We start from the raw sequence: 14,475 nt of genomic DNA, 5'->3' as shown, positions 1-14,475 counted from the left end.
TATTCTCTCATGTTCAGTAGGTTGTGGGCAAGTAGCAAACGTGGGCACGCCCGTTAAAGAATCGAGCCAATCAGTGCATTCTCTTATGTACAGTAGGTTGCAAGTAGCAAACTTGAGTACGCCCATTGAAGAATTCAGCCAATCAGCATCTTCTCACATTTACTGCACGGTAAAAAAAAAAACTGGCCGCGTCCATTATTAGGCCTCGAGGACACCAGCCAATCAGCGTCTTAGCTCTTTCATGTGTAGGTTGATTGACAGTAACGGTCCCTGCGGATTTACTATTTAAATCGTGAAGTTTGCCACTGCATCATAAGAGTCGTTATGATAGCTGAACGAGTAGAAATCCGTTTGCGAGCACCCGAGATGCTGAAAGGAGCCACGACACCAATGCAGGCCGACATGGCAGAGCTCCAGAGCCTCGCCGGCCCCGACGTCCTGGAGGCCGACACAAGGCAACTCATCATCTGCTTTTTAAGAGAATATGCCGGGCTGTCAACCGCCGCAGGGAACCATAAAGCCTTGGCAACCATGAAGAGGGTCGTGACCACAATGGTGGAAAAGCACAGGTTCCTATTCAACGGTAAGCCAATATTCTATTTACTGCAAATTTTGCTAGAGTTGCATTTTAATCTGTCGGTGGCAATTAAGGGCGTCATACTACCGTTAACATGCACAAAGCTTTTTCAAATCAAACGTAAAAATGTCAATCCTATATTATTTTTTATTATTGGTTCTTAACTTCTCACATACGAGTAAACGTATGCTTCACCTAAACGTTAATAATGCGTTGCTCCTTCCTGTCTGATCAGTTAACATTCACTGTTTTTTGTATCTGAAGTACAAACATCAGTTATTGTCAGTTAACTAAAATGTCGATCGTATCCTGGTTTTAACACAATGAATTTCAATTAGTTTGCGTAGTCATGGGGATTATTCAAAGAATGACTCTTAGGAATTGAATATTTTAAGCATATTAACCTACATCTACATCGGGGGTCTCCAAGCTTTTTCAAGCTGAGAGCCACTTTTGTTATAAATTTAGCAAGATGGCTTGCTAAAAAGCTAAAAAAATAAAAACTTGCTTTATAGTTAGCTAGAAAGGTCAATGCGTTCTAAAATTAAAAGATAACTATATAGCTAGATAAAAAAAGTAAAAAAAAACATCTAAATATTCAGAGACCAAAATCTAGCTTGATAACAAGCAAAAAATGTCAGCAAGACAGCTTGCAAAAAAATGTCAAAAGTTAGCTAGATACCTTGCTAAATAGCTAATAAGGTAGTAATGGCTACAAAGCTAAAGGGGTAAAAAAAAACTGCAAATTTATTTTTGCTAATCCACTTCATAAATCCCATGAATTGAAACTTTGTTGTTTTCCCCATAAAATAAAGCAATGAAAAGATGAATAAATGAACTTGTTTGAAACATAAATTTATTCACATTTTAGTGTCTTAATTTAGTGCTTAAAATCATATCTTAATCTAACGGGGAGTCAATGTGGGTGAGCTAAAATCGGGCCAATGTGATCAAACTTTCTTGTCTTAGTTAAAAGCCTCGCTGCAGCATTTTGTACCAGCTGCAGGCTCTTGATGCTGGACTTTGGGAGACCAGAGAGTAGTACATGATAAGAATCGAGACGGGAGCTAACAAACCCGTCAATTATAATCCCTGCATGAGACGGGGACAGCCAAGGGCAAATTTTTACAATGTTGCGTGGATGACAGACCAACAATTAGTATTTAGTCTTTTCAGAGTTGAGGCTCAATAAGTGAAGATCAGTAATGGAAATTGGACAAAGAACAAATATTTCCGAGTACAGTATTTGTACATTGATTGTTAACGGGTATGATAAAGTAGGTAAAATGTTCCACTTGGCTGAAGGTGGTTAAGGGACTCTGGGAAAGGGGGAACATTTTAATTCAACGCAGGCAGAATCATAATCAGAGTTTTATTTGTGCAAAAGGCAACTATTCAAATAAAATAATGCAGCATGTTTTCATATTCTTGTTTCCTTCTGTCTCAAAGGCCACATCAACTCGCTTTCGCTTGATGAGCAAGGATGTGACTTGTCGTTCATCGACAAGGTGGCTTCGAGTCAATTTGAGGACGGGACCACCAACTGGGGTCGCATTGCCACCTTGCTGGCCTTCGGTGCTTCTGTGTCTCTGGCCCTCAAAGAAAAGCAACAGTTGCACCGTGTGGAGCTTGTGGCCGAGCAGATCTCCAAATACCTGCTGTCACATCAGCGCTCCTGGCTTGAGCAGCACAGTGCTTGGGTAAGTGATACACTAAATGCGCCCTATATTGTGGGGAATTTCTGAACTCTCCAACTCATATTTGTTTTATTTTTCCTCATCAGCACGGATTTGTTGACTTCTTCCAAGAAAGAGAAACTCTTGAGTCCACCGTGAGGAACGTCCTCTTGGCCTTTCTTGGTGTGAGCAGCATTGTAGCATTGCTCAGAAAAATCATGTGAAGAAAAGAAGGTTGACATTCAAATGGCGCCGTTTAGTGGGGTGATCAATCCCACTTAGTCACAGACTCTCTTATTCTCTTTTTATCTTTCTTTTATTCTGATATTTATGTATTTGAATATTTATCTATGCATTGTTCATGAACAATAAAAATGCAAAAATGAACCATTTTGCTGAAAGTTTTCATTGATACCCATATGTCTTCTTAGTGCATGAATAAATGGCTTCCCACTGTGGCTAAACAGATGTGTACTGCGGTTCTGAATTTGTGAATTATCTATGAAGTTGTAGATAAGCCGACTGTGGTTCTAGCTGTTATTGTCAATGGATTTGTTCAGAATTGCGTACTATAAGAGCTAAGAGTCCCGACTCCTAGGCTTTGATTTTTGCATTCTGGAGATGGAATAAGAGCTTGCTCTGTCCACTCCACGCATCGGCCCGGTATTGCAGTACCTCCGGGAACGGTGCATTCGCAATGATCGCAGCAAGGCTTTAGGGCTAGGACCTTAGCTTGGCCTTTTGGCTGAGAGTAAGTGTCCCGGCTCCTAGGCTTTGTAGTGTATTATGAACTGACCGATAACGGATAATGGATAATGAATAACGAAGATAGCTAAATAACCCTTAAAAACCCCAAACCCCAATTTGTGGAGGTGTAGATACAATTAATTTTGCTGATACTTTTTTTAAATGACATTTTTACAAAGCAGATTTATTGTGAGCGGCTTGGGGACAACATAAGCTGGCTTGTCAAAAAGTGGGCGAACCATGCAATTCACGTTTTGCATCAGTGTTGTTCATAAAAACTAAATTTGGCCGCTTGAAACAAACAAAACACTTTTGACCTTACATCTGTATGCAACCACCAAAAAAAGCAAAACGAAGAAAAAAAAAATCACCTCGCAACAACCTGGCCTTGCCCATAAAAACATCCAGCCAATCAGCATTTTCCGTTTCAGGTAACGGTTCTTGAGGATTTATTATTTAAATTCAAAAGTTTGCAAAATGGCACTTTAACAAAGCAGATCCAGTTTTGGCAGCTTGGGGGCAGCACGAGCTCGCCTGTTAAGAAGCGGGCTCATTGTGCAATTCACATTTTGCCTCAGTGTTTTCTATAAATGCTAAATTGGCTGCATACCACTTTACATCATTCGTATTAGAAAATGTCAAAATGAAATAACAAAAATAAAATAATTGATAAATAAATAAAATTGCATATTCACCCAACCAGTTCACAAACACTGAAAAACATTGGTTAACTCTAAAAATACTAATTTAAAAGAAAAGTTCCCCAGAAACATCCTGGCCGCGCCCATCGAAGAATCCAGCCAATCAGCGTATTCTCTCATGTTCAGTAGGTTATTGGGAAGTAGCAAACCTGGGCACGCCCATCAACGATTTCAGCCAATCAGCGTCTTTTCTCTTTCATGTACTATACGTTGTTGACAAGTAGCAAACTTGAGCACGCTCATTAAAGAATCGAGCCAATCAGTGCATTCTCTTATGTACAGTAGGTTGCAAGTAGCAAACTTGAGTACGCCCATTGAAGAATTCAGCCAATCAGCATCTTCTCTCATTTACTGCACGGTAAAAAAAAAAAACTGGCCGCGCCCATTATTAGGCCTCGAGGACTCCAGCCAATCAGCGTCTTGGCTCTTTCATGTGTAGGTTGATTGACAGTAACGGTCCCTGCGGATTTACTATTTAAATCGTGAAGTTTGCCACTGCATCATTAGAGTCGTTATGATAGCTGAACGAGTAGAAATCCATTTGCGAGCACCCGAGATGCTGAAAGGAGCCACGACACCAATGCAGGCCGACATGGCAGAGCTCCAGAGCCTCGCCGGCCCCGACGTCCTGATGGCCGACACAAGGCAACTCATCATCTGCTTTTTAAGCGAATATGCCGGGCTGTCAACCGCCGCAGGGAACCATAAAGCCTTGGCAACCATGAAGAGGGTCGTGACCACAATGGTGGAAAAGCACAGGTTCCTATTCAACGGTAAGCCAATATTCTATTTACTGCAAATTTTGCTAGAGCTGCATTTTAATCCGTTAGTCGCATCTCTATATACTTCAGGGTGTCATACTACCGTTAACATGCACAAAGCTTTTTCGAATCAAACGTAAAAATGTCCATCCTATATTAATTTTTATTATTGGTTCTTAACTTCTCACATACGAGTAAAACGTATGCTTCATCTAAACGTTAATAATGCGTTGCTCCTTCCTGTCTGATCAGTTAACATTCACTGTTTTTTGTATCTGAAGTACAAACATCAGTTATTGTCAGTTAACTAAAATGTCGATCGTATCCTGGTTTCAACACAATGAATTTCAATTAGTTTGCGTAGTCATGGGGATTATTCAAAGAATGACTCTTAGGAATTGACTATTTTAAGCATATTAACCTACATCTACATCGGGGGTCTCCAAGCTTTTTCAAGCTGAGAGCCACTTTTGTTACCATTTAGAGCAAAATGCATATTTCTAAAATATAAATTTAGCAAGATGGCTTGCTAAAAAGCTAAAAAGTAAAACTTGCTTGATAGTTAGCTAGAAAGGTCAATGCGTACTAAAATTAAAAGATAACTATATTGCTAGATAAAAGAGTAAAACAAAAGCACCTAAATATCCAGATAGAAAGCTAAAAAAAGCTAGCTAGCTAGAAAGGAGGCCAAAATCTAGCTTGATAACAAGCAAAAAAGATTAAATGTCAGCAAGACAGCTTGCAAAAAATGTCAAAAGTTAGCTAGATACCTTGCTAAATAGCTAATAAGGTAGTAATGGCTACAAAGCTAAAGGGGTAAAAAAAACTGCAAATTTATTTTTGCTAATCCACTTCATAAATCCCATGAATTGAAACTTTGTTGTTTTTCCCATAAAATAAAGCAATAAAAAGATGAATAAATGAACTTGTTTGAAACATAAATTTATTCACATTTTAGTGTCTTAATTTAGTGCTTAAAATCATATCTTAAGCTAACGGGGAGTCAATGTGGGTGAGCTAAAATCGGGCCAATGTGATCAAACTTTCTTGTCTTAGTTAAAAGCCTCGCTGCAGCATTTTGTACCAGCTGCAGGCTCTTGATGCTGGACTTTGGGAGACCGGAGAGTAGTACATGATAAGAATCGAGACGGGAGCTAACAAACCCGTCAATTATAATCTCTGCATGAGACGGGGACAGCCAAGGGCAAATTTTTACAATGTTGTGTAGATGACAGACCAACAATTAGTATTTAGTCTTTTCAGAGTTGAGGCTCAATAAGTGAAGATCAGTAATGGAAATTGGACAAAGAACAAATACTTCCGAGTACAGTATTTGTACATTGATTGTTAACGGGTATGATAAAGTAGGTAAAATGTTCCACTTGGCTGAAGGTGGTTAAGGGACTCTGGGAAAGGGGGAACATTTTAATCCAACGCAGGCAGAATCATAATCAGAGTTTTATTTGTGCAAAAGGCAACTATTCAAATAAAAAAATGCAGCATGTTTTCATATTCTTGTTTCCTTCTGTCTCAAAGGCCACATCAACTCGCTTTCGCTTGATGAGCAAGGATGTGACTTGTCGTTCATCGACAAGGTGGCTTCGAGTCAATTTGAGGACGGGACCACCAACTGGGGTCGCATTGCCACCTTGCTGGCCTTCGGTGCTTCTGTGTCTCTGGCCCTCAAAGAAAAGCAACAGTTGCACCGTGTGGAGCTTGTGGCCGAGCAGATCTCCAAATACCTGCTGTCACACCAGCGCTCCTGGCTTGAGCAGCACAGTGCTTGGGTAAGTGATACACTAAATGCGCCCTATACTGTGGGGAATTTCTTAACTCTCCAACTCATATTTGTATTGTTTTTCCTCATCAGCACGGATTCGTTGACTTCTTCAAAGAAAGAGAAACTCTTGAGTCCACCGTGAGGAACGTCCTCTTGGCCTTTCTTGGTGTGAGCAGCATTGTCGCTTTGCTCAGGAAAATCATGTGAAGAAAAAGAAGGTTGACATTTAAATGGCGCTGTTTAGTGGGGTGATCAATCCCACTTAGTCAAAGACTCTCTTATTCTCTTTTTATCTTTCTTTTTATTCGGTTATTTATGTATTTGAATATTTAACTTTGCATTGCTCATGAACAATAAAAATGCAAAAATGAACCATTTTGCTGAAAGTTTTTATGGATGCCCAAAGGTCCTCTTAGTGCATGAATAAATGGCCTACCATTGTGGTAAAATAGACAACTATCTGTAATTTGTTTAGGTGTGGATACAATTAATTGTGCTGATACTTTTTTAATTGACATTTTTACAAAGCAGATTTATTGTGAGCGGCTTGGGGACAACATAAGCTGGCTTGTCAAAAAGTGGGCGAACCATGCAATCCACGTTTTGCATCAGTGTTGTCCATAAAAACTAAATTTGGCCGCTTGAAACAAACAAAACACTTTTGACCTTACATCTGTATGCAACCACCAAAAAAGCAAAACGAAGAAAAAAAAATCACCTCGCAACAACCTGGCCTTGCCCATAAAAACATCCAGCCAATCAGCATTTTCCGTTTCAGGTAACGGTTCTTGAGGATTTATTATTTAAATTCAAAAGTTTGCAAAATGGCACTTTAACAAAGCAGATCCAGTTTTGGCAGCTTGGGGGCAGCACGAGCTCGCCTGTTAAGAAGCGGGCTCATTGTGCAATTCACATTTTGCCTCAGTGTTTTCTATAAATGCTAAATTGGCTGCAATACCACTTTACATCATTCGTATTAGAAAATGTCAAAATGAAATAACAAAAATAAAATAATTGATAAATAAATAAAATTGCATATTCACCCAACCAGTTCACAAACACTGAAAAACATTGGTTAACTCTAAAAATACTAATTTAAAAGAAAAGTTCCCCAGAAACATCCTGGCCGCGCCCATCGAAGAATCCAGCCAATCAGCGTATTCTCTCATGTTCAGTAGGTAATTGGGAAGTAGCAAACCTGGGCACGCCCATCGACGATTTCAGCCAATCAGCGTCTTTTCTCTTTCATGTACTATACGTTGTTGACAAGTAGCAAACTTGAGCACGCCCATTGTAGAATCCAGCCAATCAGCGTATTCTCTCATGTTCAGTAGGTTGTTGGCAAGTAGCAAACCTGGGCGCGCCCATCGAAGATTCCAGCCAATCAGCGTCTTTTCTCTTTCATTTACTATCCGTTGTTGGCAAGTAGCAAATTTGAGCACGCCCATTAAAGAATCCAGCCAATCAGCGTATTCTCTTATGTACAGTAGGTTGCAAGTAGCAAACTTGAGTACGCCCATTGAAGAATTCAGCCAATCAGCATCTTCTCTCATTTACTGCACGGTAAAAAAAAACTGGCCGCGTCTATTATTAGGCCTCGAGGACTCTAGCCAATCAGCGTCTTGGCTCTTTCATGTGTAGGTTGATTGGCAGTAACGGTCCCTGCGGATTTACTATTTAAATCGTGAAGTTTGCCACTGCATCATTAGAGTCGTTATGATAGCTGAACGAGTAGAAATCCATTTGCAAGCACCCGAGATGCTGAAAGGAGCCACGACACCAATGCAGACCGACATGGCAGAGCTCCAGAGCCTCTCCGGCCCCGACGTCCTGGAGGCCGACACAAGGCAACTCATCATCTGCTTTTTAAGCGAATATGCCGGGCTGTCAACCGCCGCAGGGAACCATAAAGCCTTGGCAACCATGAAGAGGGTCGTGACCACAATGGTGGAAAAGCACAGGTTCCTATTCAACGGTAAGCCAATATTCTATTTACTGCAAATTTTGCTAGAGTTGCATTTTAATCCGTTAGTCGCATCTCCATATACTTCAGGGTGTCATACTACCGTTAACATGCACAAAGCTTTTTCGAATCAAACGTAAAAATGTCAATCCTGTATTAATTCTTATTATTGGTTGATAACTTCTCATGTAAGAGTAAACGTATGCTTCACCTAAACGTTAATAATGCGTTGCTCCTTCCTGTCTGATCAGTTAACATTCACTGTTTTTTGTATCTGAAGTACAAACATCAGTTATTGTCAGTTAACTAAAATGTCGATCGTATCCTGGTTTCAACACAATGAATTTCAATTAGTTTGCGTAGTCATGGGGATTATTCAAAGAATGACTCTTAGGAATTGACTATTTTAAGCATATTAACCTACATCTACATCGGGGGTCTCCAAGCTTTTTCAAGCTGAGAGCCACTTTTGTTACCATTTAGAGCAAAATGCATATTTCTAAAATCAATTTAGCAAGATGGCTTGCTAAAAAGCTAAAAAATAAAACTTGCTTGATAGTTAGCTAGAAAGGTCAATGCGTACTAAAATTAAAAGATAACTATATTGCTAGATAAAAGAGTAAAACAAAAGCACCTAAATATCCAGATAGAAAGCTAAAAAAAGCTAGCTAGCTAGAAAGGAGGCCAAAATCTAGCTTGATAACAAGCAAAAAAGATTAAATGTCAGCAAGACAGCTTGCAAAAAAATGTCAAAAGTTAGCTAGATACCTTGCTAAATAGCTAATAAGGTAGTAATGGCTACAAAGCTAAAGGGGTAAAAAAAAACTGCAAATTTATTTTTGCTAATCCACTTCATAAATCCCATAAATTGAAACTTTGTTGTTTTTCCCATAAAATAAAGCAATGAAAAGATGAATGAATGAACTTGTTTGAAACATAAATTTATTCACATTTTAGTGTCTTAATTTAGTGCTTAAAATCATATCTTAAGCTAACGGGGAGTCAATGTGGGTGAGCTAAAATCGGGCCAATGTGATCAAACTTTCTTGTCTTAGTTAAAAGCCTCGCTGCAGCATTTTGTACCAGCTGCAGGCTCTTGATGCTGGACTTTGGGAGACCGGAGAGTAGTACATGATAAGAATCGAGACGGGAGCTAACAAACCCGTCAATTATAATCTCTGCATGAGACGGGGACAGCCAAGGGCAAATTTGTACAATGTTGCGTAGATGACAGACCAACAATTAGTATTTAGTCTTTTCAGAGTTGAGGCTCAATAAGTGAAGATCAGTAATGGAAATTGGACAAAGAACAAATATTTCCGAGTACAGTATTTGTACATTGATTGTTAACGGGTATGCAAAAGTAGGTAAAATGTTCCACTTGGCTGAAGGTGGTTAAGGGATTCTGGGAAAGGGGGGAAATTTTAATCCAAGGCAAGTAGAATCATACTCAAGAGTTTTATATGTGCAAAAGGCAACTATTCAAATAAAATAATGCAGCGTGTTTTCATATTCTTGTTTCCTTCTGTCTCAAAGGCCACATCAACTCGCTTTCGCTTGATGAGCAAGGATGTGACTTGTCGTTCATCGACAAGGTGGCTTCGAGTCAATTTGAGGACGGGACCACCAACTGGGGTCGCATTGCCACCTTGCTGGCCTTCGGTGCTTCTGTGTCTCTGGCCCTCAAAGAAAAGCAACAGGCGCACCGTGTGGAGCTTGTGGCCGAGCAGATCTCCAAATACCTGCTGTCACATCAGCGCTCCTGGCTTGAGCAGCACAGTGCTTGGGTAAGTGATACACTAAATGCGCCCTATATTGTGGGGAATTTCTGAACTCTCCAACTCATATTTGTTTTATTTTTCCTCATCAGCACGGATTTGTTGACTTCTTCCAAGAAAGAGAAACTCTTGAGTCCACCGTGAGGAACGTCCTCTTGGCCTTTCTTGGTGTGAGCAGCATTGTAGCATTGCTCAGAAAAATCATGTGAAGAAAAGAAGGTTGACATTCAAATGGCGCCGTTTAGTGGGGTGATCAATCCCACTTAGTCACAGACTCTCTTATTCTCTTTTTATCTTTCTTTTATTCTGATATTTATGTATTTGAATATTTATCTATGCATTGTTCATGAACAATAAAAATGCAAAAATGAACCATTTTGCTGAAAGTTTTCATTGATACCCATATGTCTTCTTAGTGCATGAATAAATGGCTTCCCACTGTGGCTAAACAGACATCTATGTCTAATTTGTGGAGGTGTAGATACAATTAATTGTGCTGATACTATTTTAAAATGATATTTTTACAAAGCAGATTTATTGTGAGCCGCTTGGGGACAACAAAAGCTGGCTTGTCAAAAAGTGGAGCTAACTAGACAATTCACATTTTGCATTAGTGTTGTCCATAAAAACTACATTCGGCCGCTTGAAACAAACAAAACACTTTCGACCTTACATCTGTATGCAACCACCAAAAAAGCAAAACGAAGAAAAAAAAATCACCTCGCAACAACCTGGCCACGCCCATAAAAAATTCCAGCCAATCGGCGTTTTGGCTCTTTCATCTTTCGTTTCAGGTAACGGTTCTTGTGGATTTATTATTTAAATTCTAAAGTTTGCAAAAATGGCACTTTAGCAAAGCAGATCCAGTTTTGGCAGCTTGGGGGCAGCACGAACTCGCCTGTTAAGAAGCGGGCTCATTGTGCAGTTCACATTTTGCCTCAGTGTTTTTATAAATGCTAAATTTGGCTGCGTACCACTTTACATCATTCGTATAAGAAAATGTCAAATTGGAATAACAAAAATGAAATAATTTTTTAAAAATGAATTTTCACACAACCAGTTCAAAAACACCGAAAAACATTGGTTAACTCTAAAAATAATAATTAAAAAGAAAAGTTCCCCAGAAACATCCTGGCCGCGCCCATCGAAGATCCAGCCAATTAGTGCCTTGCTCTCTCATGTAAGGTAGGTTGATCCTGGACACGCCCATTAGACCCCGAGGACTCCAGCCAATCAGCGTCTTATCTTTATCATCTTTCGTTGATCGACAGGCAACGGTTCTTGCACGTTTATCATTTCATTTCTTAAATTCACTCATACAGCTTACATACCTATCGCGCTCCAGGGCTCCATGCCCTTACAAACTGTCGTATTTTCCCTTAGAAAATACAAAATAATCTTACACCATATATATTTTTTCCAAACGTGTTTATTTATGTAGTCTAACATGTTATATTGTACATGTGTTTCGTTATATCATATATATTGTTAATTAACATTTTGTTGTAAGATCCTGAGTTGCTCGACATGAATGAGGTTTGTTATGAAAAAAGTTCAAAAATGAAGTAGCTTGGACATTCACTGTAGAAGGAAAAAATACATGAAAATATAATTAGGAATAATTTTGTTATTCAAATTATGAATTCATTTTCTGCATTAAATTATTGTTGGTAATATACTGATTAAAGGGAAACCCACAAACCTGTCTTTTTTCATTATCTCATTTTTTACTTTTTTTTTCTTAACTAATAATTCGTAATATAATGCATCAAAGTAAGTGAGCTGTTTGAGAGCCGGCTCTCTTTAATGAGTTGAGCCAAAAAAGTCGGTTCTCTAAAAAAAAGACGGACTTCCTTTCACTACATCCAACCGCTCGCTTCGTTTGCAACGAAAGAATCGATACCGAGGTAGAGGCTTCCGCGGCGAACTCGTTTGACTTGATTGATTAGCCGTTTCGTGATAGTCGGTGTGTACCGGATGGTTCCCATAATTGACAAATTTGCGTTTTTCCGTACAGATTTTCTCGTACGTCGTACACGTCTTAAAATGAATGATAGTAAGTAAGTAAGTAATGTAATGTTTATTGAAAGCATTGTTAGATACATTAATCAAAACATGACACAAAACTAATGCTGAGAGTGAGCATGGCCAAATTTGGTCACCTTACGCCCCCTCCCCTAAGAAAATTTGAAAAATCTATCTCTGCCAACCTTTGCTTAAAAATTTGCACCGAATTTGCACTAACAACCCGGTCAACAATTCCAAATTTTTGGTATCCTGAAAGAAATAAAGTTTCCATGCAAGTTGCTGGTAGGTCTAGGCACCTGTAACTTATATCTGTGGCCACGTAAACCATCAACACGACAGAACTCAAAAAAATTGATCACCATAATGATCATAAACGTACTTTGTACAGCAAAACCGTACAGGTTGACAGGTATGAGCTTACAATCCATTTTGGCTTAACATCTGCAAGAAGTCAGTTCTTGAACACAGAACAAAAGAGAAGAAGTGCAGTGTTTCAATGATGTCGTTTATGTTCCTTCCTCACTTATAGAAATAATTGTGATTTCAATATAGATGCACCCCATGGAGGTTAACTGTTGAATTAAAACTCATTTCGAGTTTGCTTTAAAACGGAATGCTCGAAAAAGATAACTACATATGTATTATTACACGCTTTGCGTGAAAAATCACCTCTGGTGCTAATGCTAAAAGTCATGTCATGGCACGAAAATTCTCCCCCCGGCATGAAATGTCACCCTTGCGCAAATGTCACTAAAACGACTTCGCATCTAACTTTTGGGGAATGAAACGCGGAGAAATTGCAGCTTTTATAACTTGTGGAAATCTTTTTTAAGCAAGTTGAAAATATCGACCTTGGCGAAATGACATTGCCCTGCATGAAATGACGCCCCTCGCATAATTGTCACTTAACTTAGTGTTTCTCAACCTCAAAAATGTTAATATATTAATTCAATTTATTTTTATTTATTTAAAAGCTTAAATGATCGTGTCGCCTAAAATGACAGTGTAACATTTTTATCATTGTCTCTGGTCACCATAGATCTGGAGGTAATACAGGTTATTTATTTTGGTAAATAATTTTACAGTAATTTGTGATTTTACTACATTTATCACTTGTATAATTCTTACTACATATTTATTTTATTTTCTAAAAAAAATTGTTCAAAAATAATACTTAAAATGAGCAAAAAGATCTGCCAGTACGACTTTTTATTTTACTACATTAACTTTTTGTGCTTGTTTTTTTTTAAATAAGAAATTATCAATCCAAATGAGCACAATTAAAAGCAATATTTTTACACTGATTAATTTTATTATTTCTATTGGAGTACAATCTTGTCACCATGGTTCTGGAGGTAATACAGGTTATATATTTTGGTTAATAATTTTACAGTAATTTGGGATTTTATTATATTTATCATTTTTGTAAGTCTTACTACATATTTATTTTCTTTTCCTAAAAAATAATAGTACAAAGATAATACTTAAAATGAGCAAAAAGATCTGCCAGTGCGACTTTTTATTCTACTAGGTTAACTTTTTTATATTATAGTTTTATGTATTGGATTTTTTTTTAGTAATCAGTAGAAGTATAATTGATGTATTTCCAAAGCAGTATTTTTGTAAATTTCTGTAGTATTTCCATTGTACTATTTTTGACATATTTCTTTAGTATTTTGTATTATTAATGTAGATGTCTTTTTGTAGTATTTTTTAGTAAATATTTCTGCTTGTTTTGGGTTTTTTTTAAATGAGAAATTATCAATCGAAATGAGTACAATTAAAAGCAATATTTTTACACTGATTAATTGTATTATTTCTATTGGAGTACAATTTTGAACAGCTTCATCAAATAAAATAAGTTATTTACAACATTTCCCTGTCTACCTTATAATTAATCTATAAAGGGTAAAATAATAGGAAACCTAGAAGAATGTTAAAGGTTTTTGGCTGACCACTGGAATAAAACGAAATATACTGAACAATGGCCATGCTTTTATGGAAAGATAATATCGGGAAATTTCTTGCAGCATACTAGACAAAATCTGCCGGCACACTTGTTTGCCCTGGCGCACTGGTTGGAAAAACACTGACTTAAATGGCCGACACAGCCTTTCTTTTTACCAGCTATTGCGGTAAACAAGCGATTCAAAACAATACTATTCAGAATATCACATGTATAAAAACCTGTGTGCGTATTACCCCGAAACGAATTGTCAAATTGTCAACTGATAAAACGGGAGATTCTTTTCTTTCGTTCTGAAAATTGAAAAAAAAATAGTAAAGAATTACTACAGTAATACTATATTACAAAAGGCTACAACAGAAATATTTACAAAAAAATACTACAAAAAGACAACTACATTAATAATACAAAATCGTAAAGAAATATGTCAAAAATAGTACAATGGAAATACTACAGAAAATTACAAAAATACTACTAAAATACTGCTTTGGAAATACA

General features: G+C 37.8%; 3 protein-coding genes and 1 pseudogene across 3 annotated transcripts; all 4 read left to right on the top strand.

Moving 5' to 3' along the window:
* Positions 1 to 192: 192 nt before the first annotated feature.
* On the top strand, positions 193 to 2,640 carry LOC148355367 (induced myeloid leukemia cell differentiation protein Mcl-1 homolog). The gene is made up of 3 exons (XM_088349732.1): positions 193 to 583; positions 2,027 to 2,277; positions 2,361 to 2,640. Exons 1-3 carry the CDS (start codon positions 325 to 327, stop codon positions 2,475 to 2,477), a joined length of 627 nt encoding a protein of 208 aa, XP_088205858.1. The 5' UTR covers positions 193 to 324; the 3' UTR covers positions 2,478 to 2,640.
* A 213-nt stretch (positions 2,641 to 2,853) lies between these two features.
* On the top strand, positions 2,854 to 2,943 carry LOC148355366 (U2 spliceosomal RNA; annotated as a pseudogene).
* Positions 2,944 to 4,153: 1,210 nt separating this feature from the next.
* LOC148355365 (induced myeloid leukemia cell differentiation protein Mcl-1 homolog) lies at positions 4,154 to 6,614 on the top strand. The gene is made up of 3 exons (XM_088349849.1): positions 4,154 to 4,474; positions 5,999 to 6,249; positions 6,333 to 6,614. The coding sequence occupies exons 1-3, from the start codon at positions 4,216 to 4,218 to the stop codon at positions 6,447 to 6,449; spliced, it is 627 nt and encodes a 208-aa protein (XP_088205975.1). The 5' UTR covers positions 4,154 to 4,215; the 3' UTR covers positions 6,450 to 6,614.
* A 1,333-nt stretch (positions 6,615 to 7,947) lies between these two features.
* LOC148355364 (induced myeloid leukemia cell differentiation protein Mcl-1 homolog) lies at positions 7,948 to 10,355 on the top strand. Its single transcript, XM_088349752.1, has 3 exons — positions 7,948 to 8,217; positions 9,742 to 9,992; positions 10,076 to 10,355. The coding sequence occupies exons 1-3, from the start codon at positions 7,959 to 7,961 to the stop codon at positions 10,190 to 10,192; spliced, it is 627 nt and encodes a 208-aa protein (XP_088205878.1). The 5' UTR covers positions 7,948 to 7,958; the 3' UTR covers positions 10,193 to 10,355.
* Positions 10,356 to 14,475: the final 4,120 nt, after the last annotated feature.

This window comes from Urocampus carinirostris, chromosome 12 (assembly GCF_059441175.1).
Source record: "Urocampus carinirostris isolate Australia breed hairy pipefish chromosome 12, RoL_Ucar_1.0, whole genome shotgun sequence".
NCBI classification, from domain to species: domain Eukaryota; kingdom Metazoa; phylum Chordata; class Actinopteri; order Syngnathiformes; family Syngnathidae; genus Urocampus; species Urocampus carinirostris.
The sequence above is the reverse complement of the archived record's forward strand: the minus strand, read 5'-3'. Positions and strand labels throughout refer to the sequence as shown.

Bases quoted from the DNA above. Each gene is read 5' to 3' on its own strand.
- LOC148355367 (XM_088349732.1), top strand. From the start codon at position 325: ATGATAGCTGAACGAGTAGAAATCCGTTTGCGAGCACCCGAGATGCTG. The intron at 584-2,026 runs GTAAGCCAATAT...TCTGTCTCAAAG, and splicing joins GCACAGGTTCCTATTCAACG to GCCACATCAACTCGCTTTCG. The intron at 2,278-2,360 runs GTAAGTGATACA...TTTCCTCATCAG, and splicing joins TTGAGCAGCACAGTGCTTGG to CACGGATTTGTTGACTTCTT.
- LOC148355365 (XM_088349849.1), top strand. From the start codon at position 4,216: ATGATAGCTGAACGAGTAGAAATCCATTTGCGAGCACCCGAGATGCTG. The intron at 4,475-5,998 runs GTAAGCCAATAT...TCTGTCTCAAAG, and splicing joins GCACAGGTTCCTATTCAACG to GCCACATCAACTCGCTTTCG. The intron at 6,250-6,332 runs GTAAGTGATACA...TTTCCTCATCAG, and splicing joins TTGAGCAGCACAGTGCTTGG to CACGGATTCGTTGACTTCTT.
- LOC148355364 (XM_088349752.1), top strand. From the start codon at position 7,959: ATGATAGCTGAACGAGTAGAAATCCATTTGCAAGCACCCGAGATGCTG. The intron at 8,218-9,741 runs GTAAGCCAATAT...TCTGTCTCAAAG, and splicing joins GCACAGGTTCCTATTCAACG to GCCACATCAACTCGCTTTCG. The intron at 9,993-10,075 runs GTAAGTGATACA...TTTCCTCATCAG, and splicing joins TTGAGCAGCACAGTGCTTGG to CACGGATTTGTTGACTTCTT.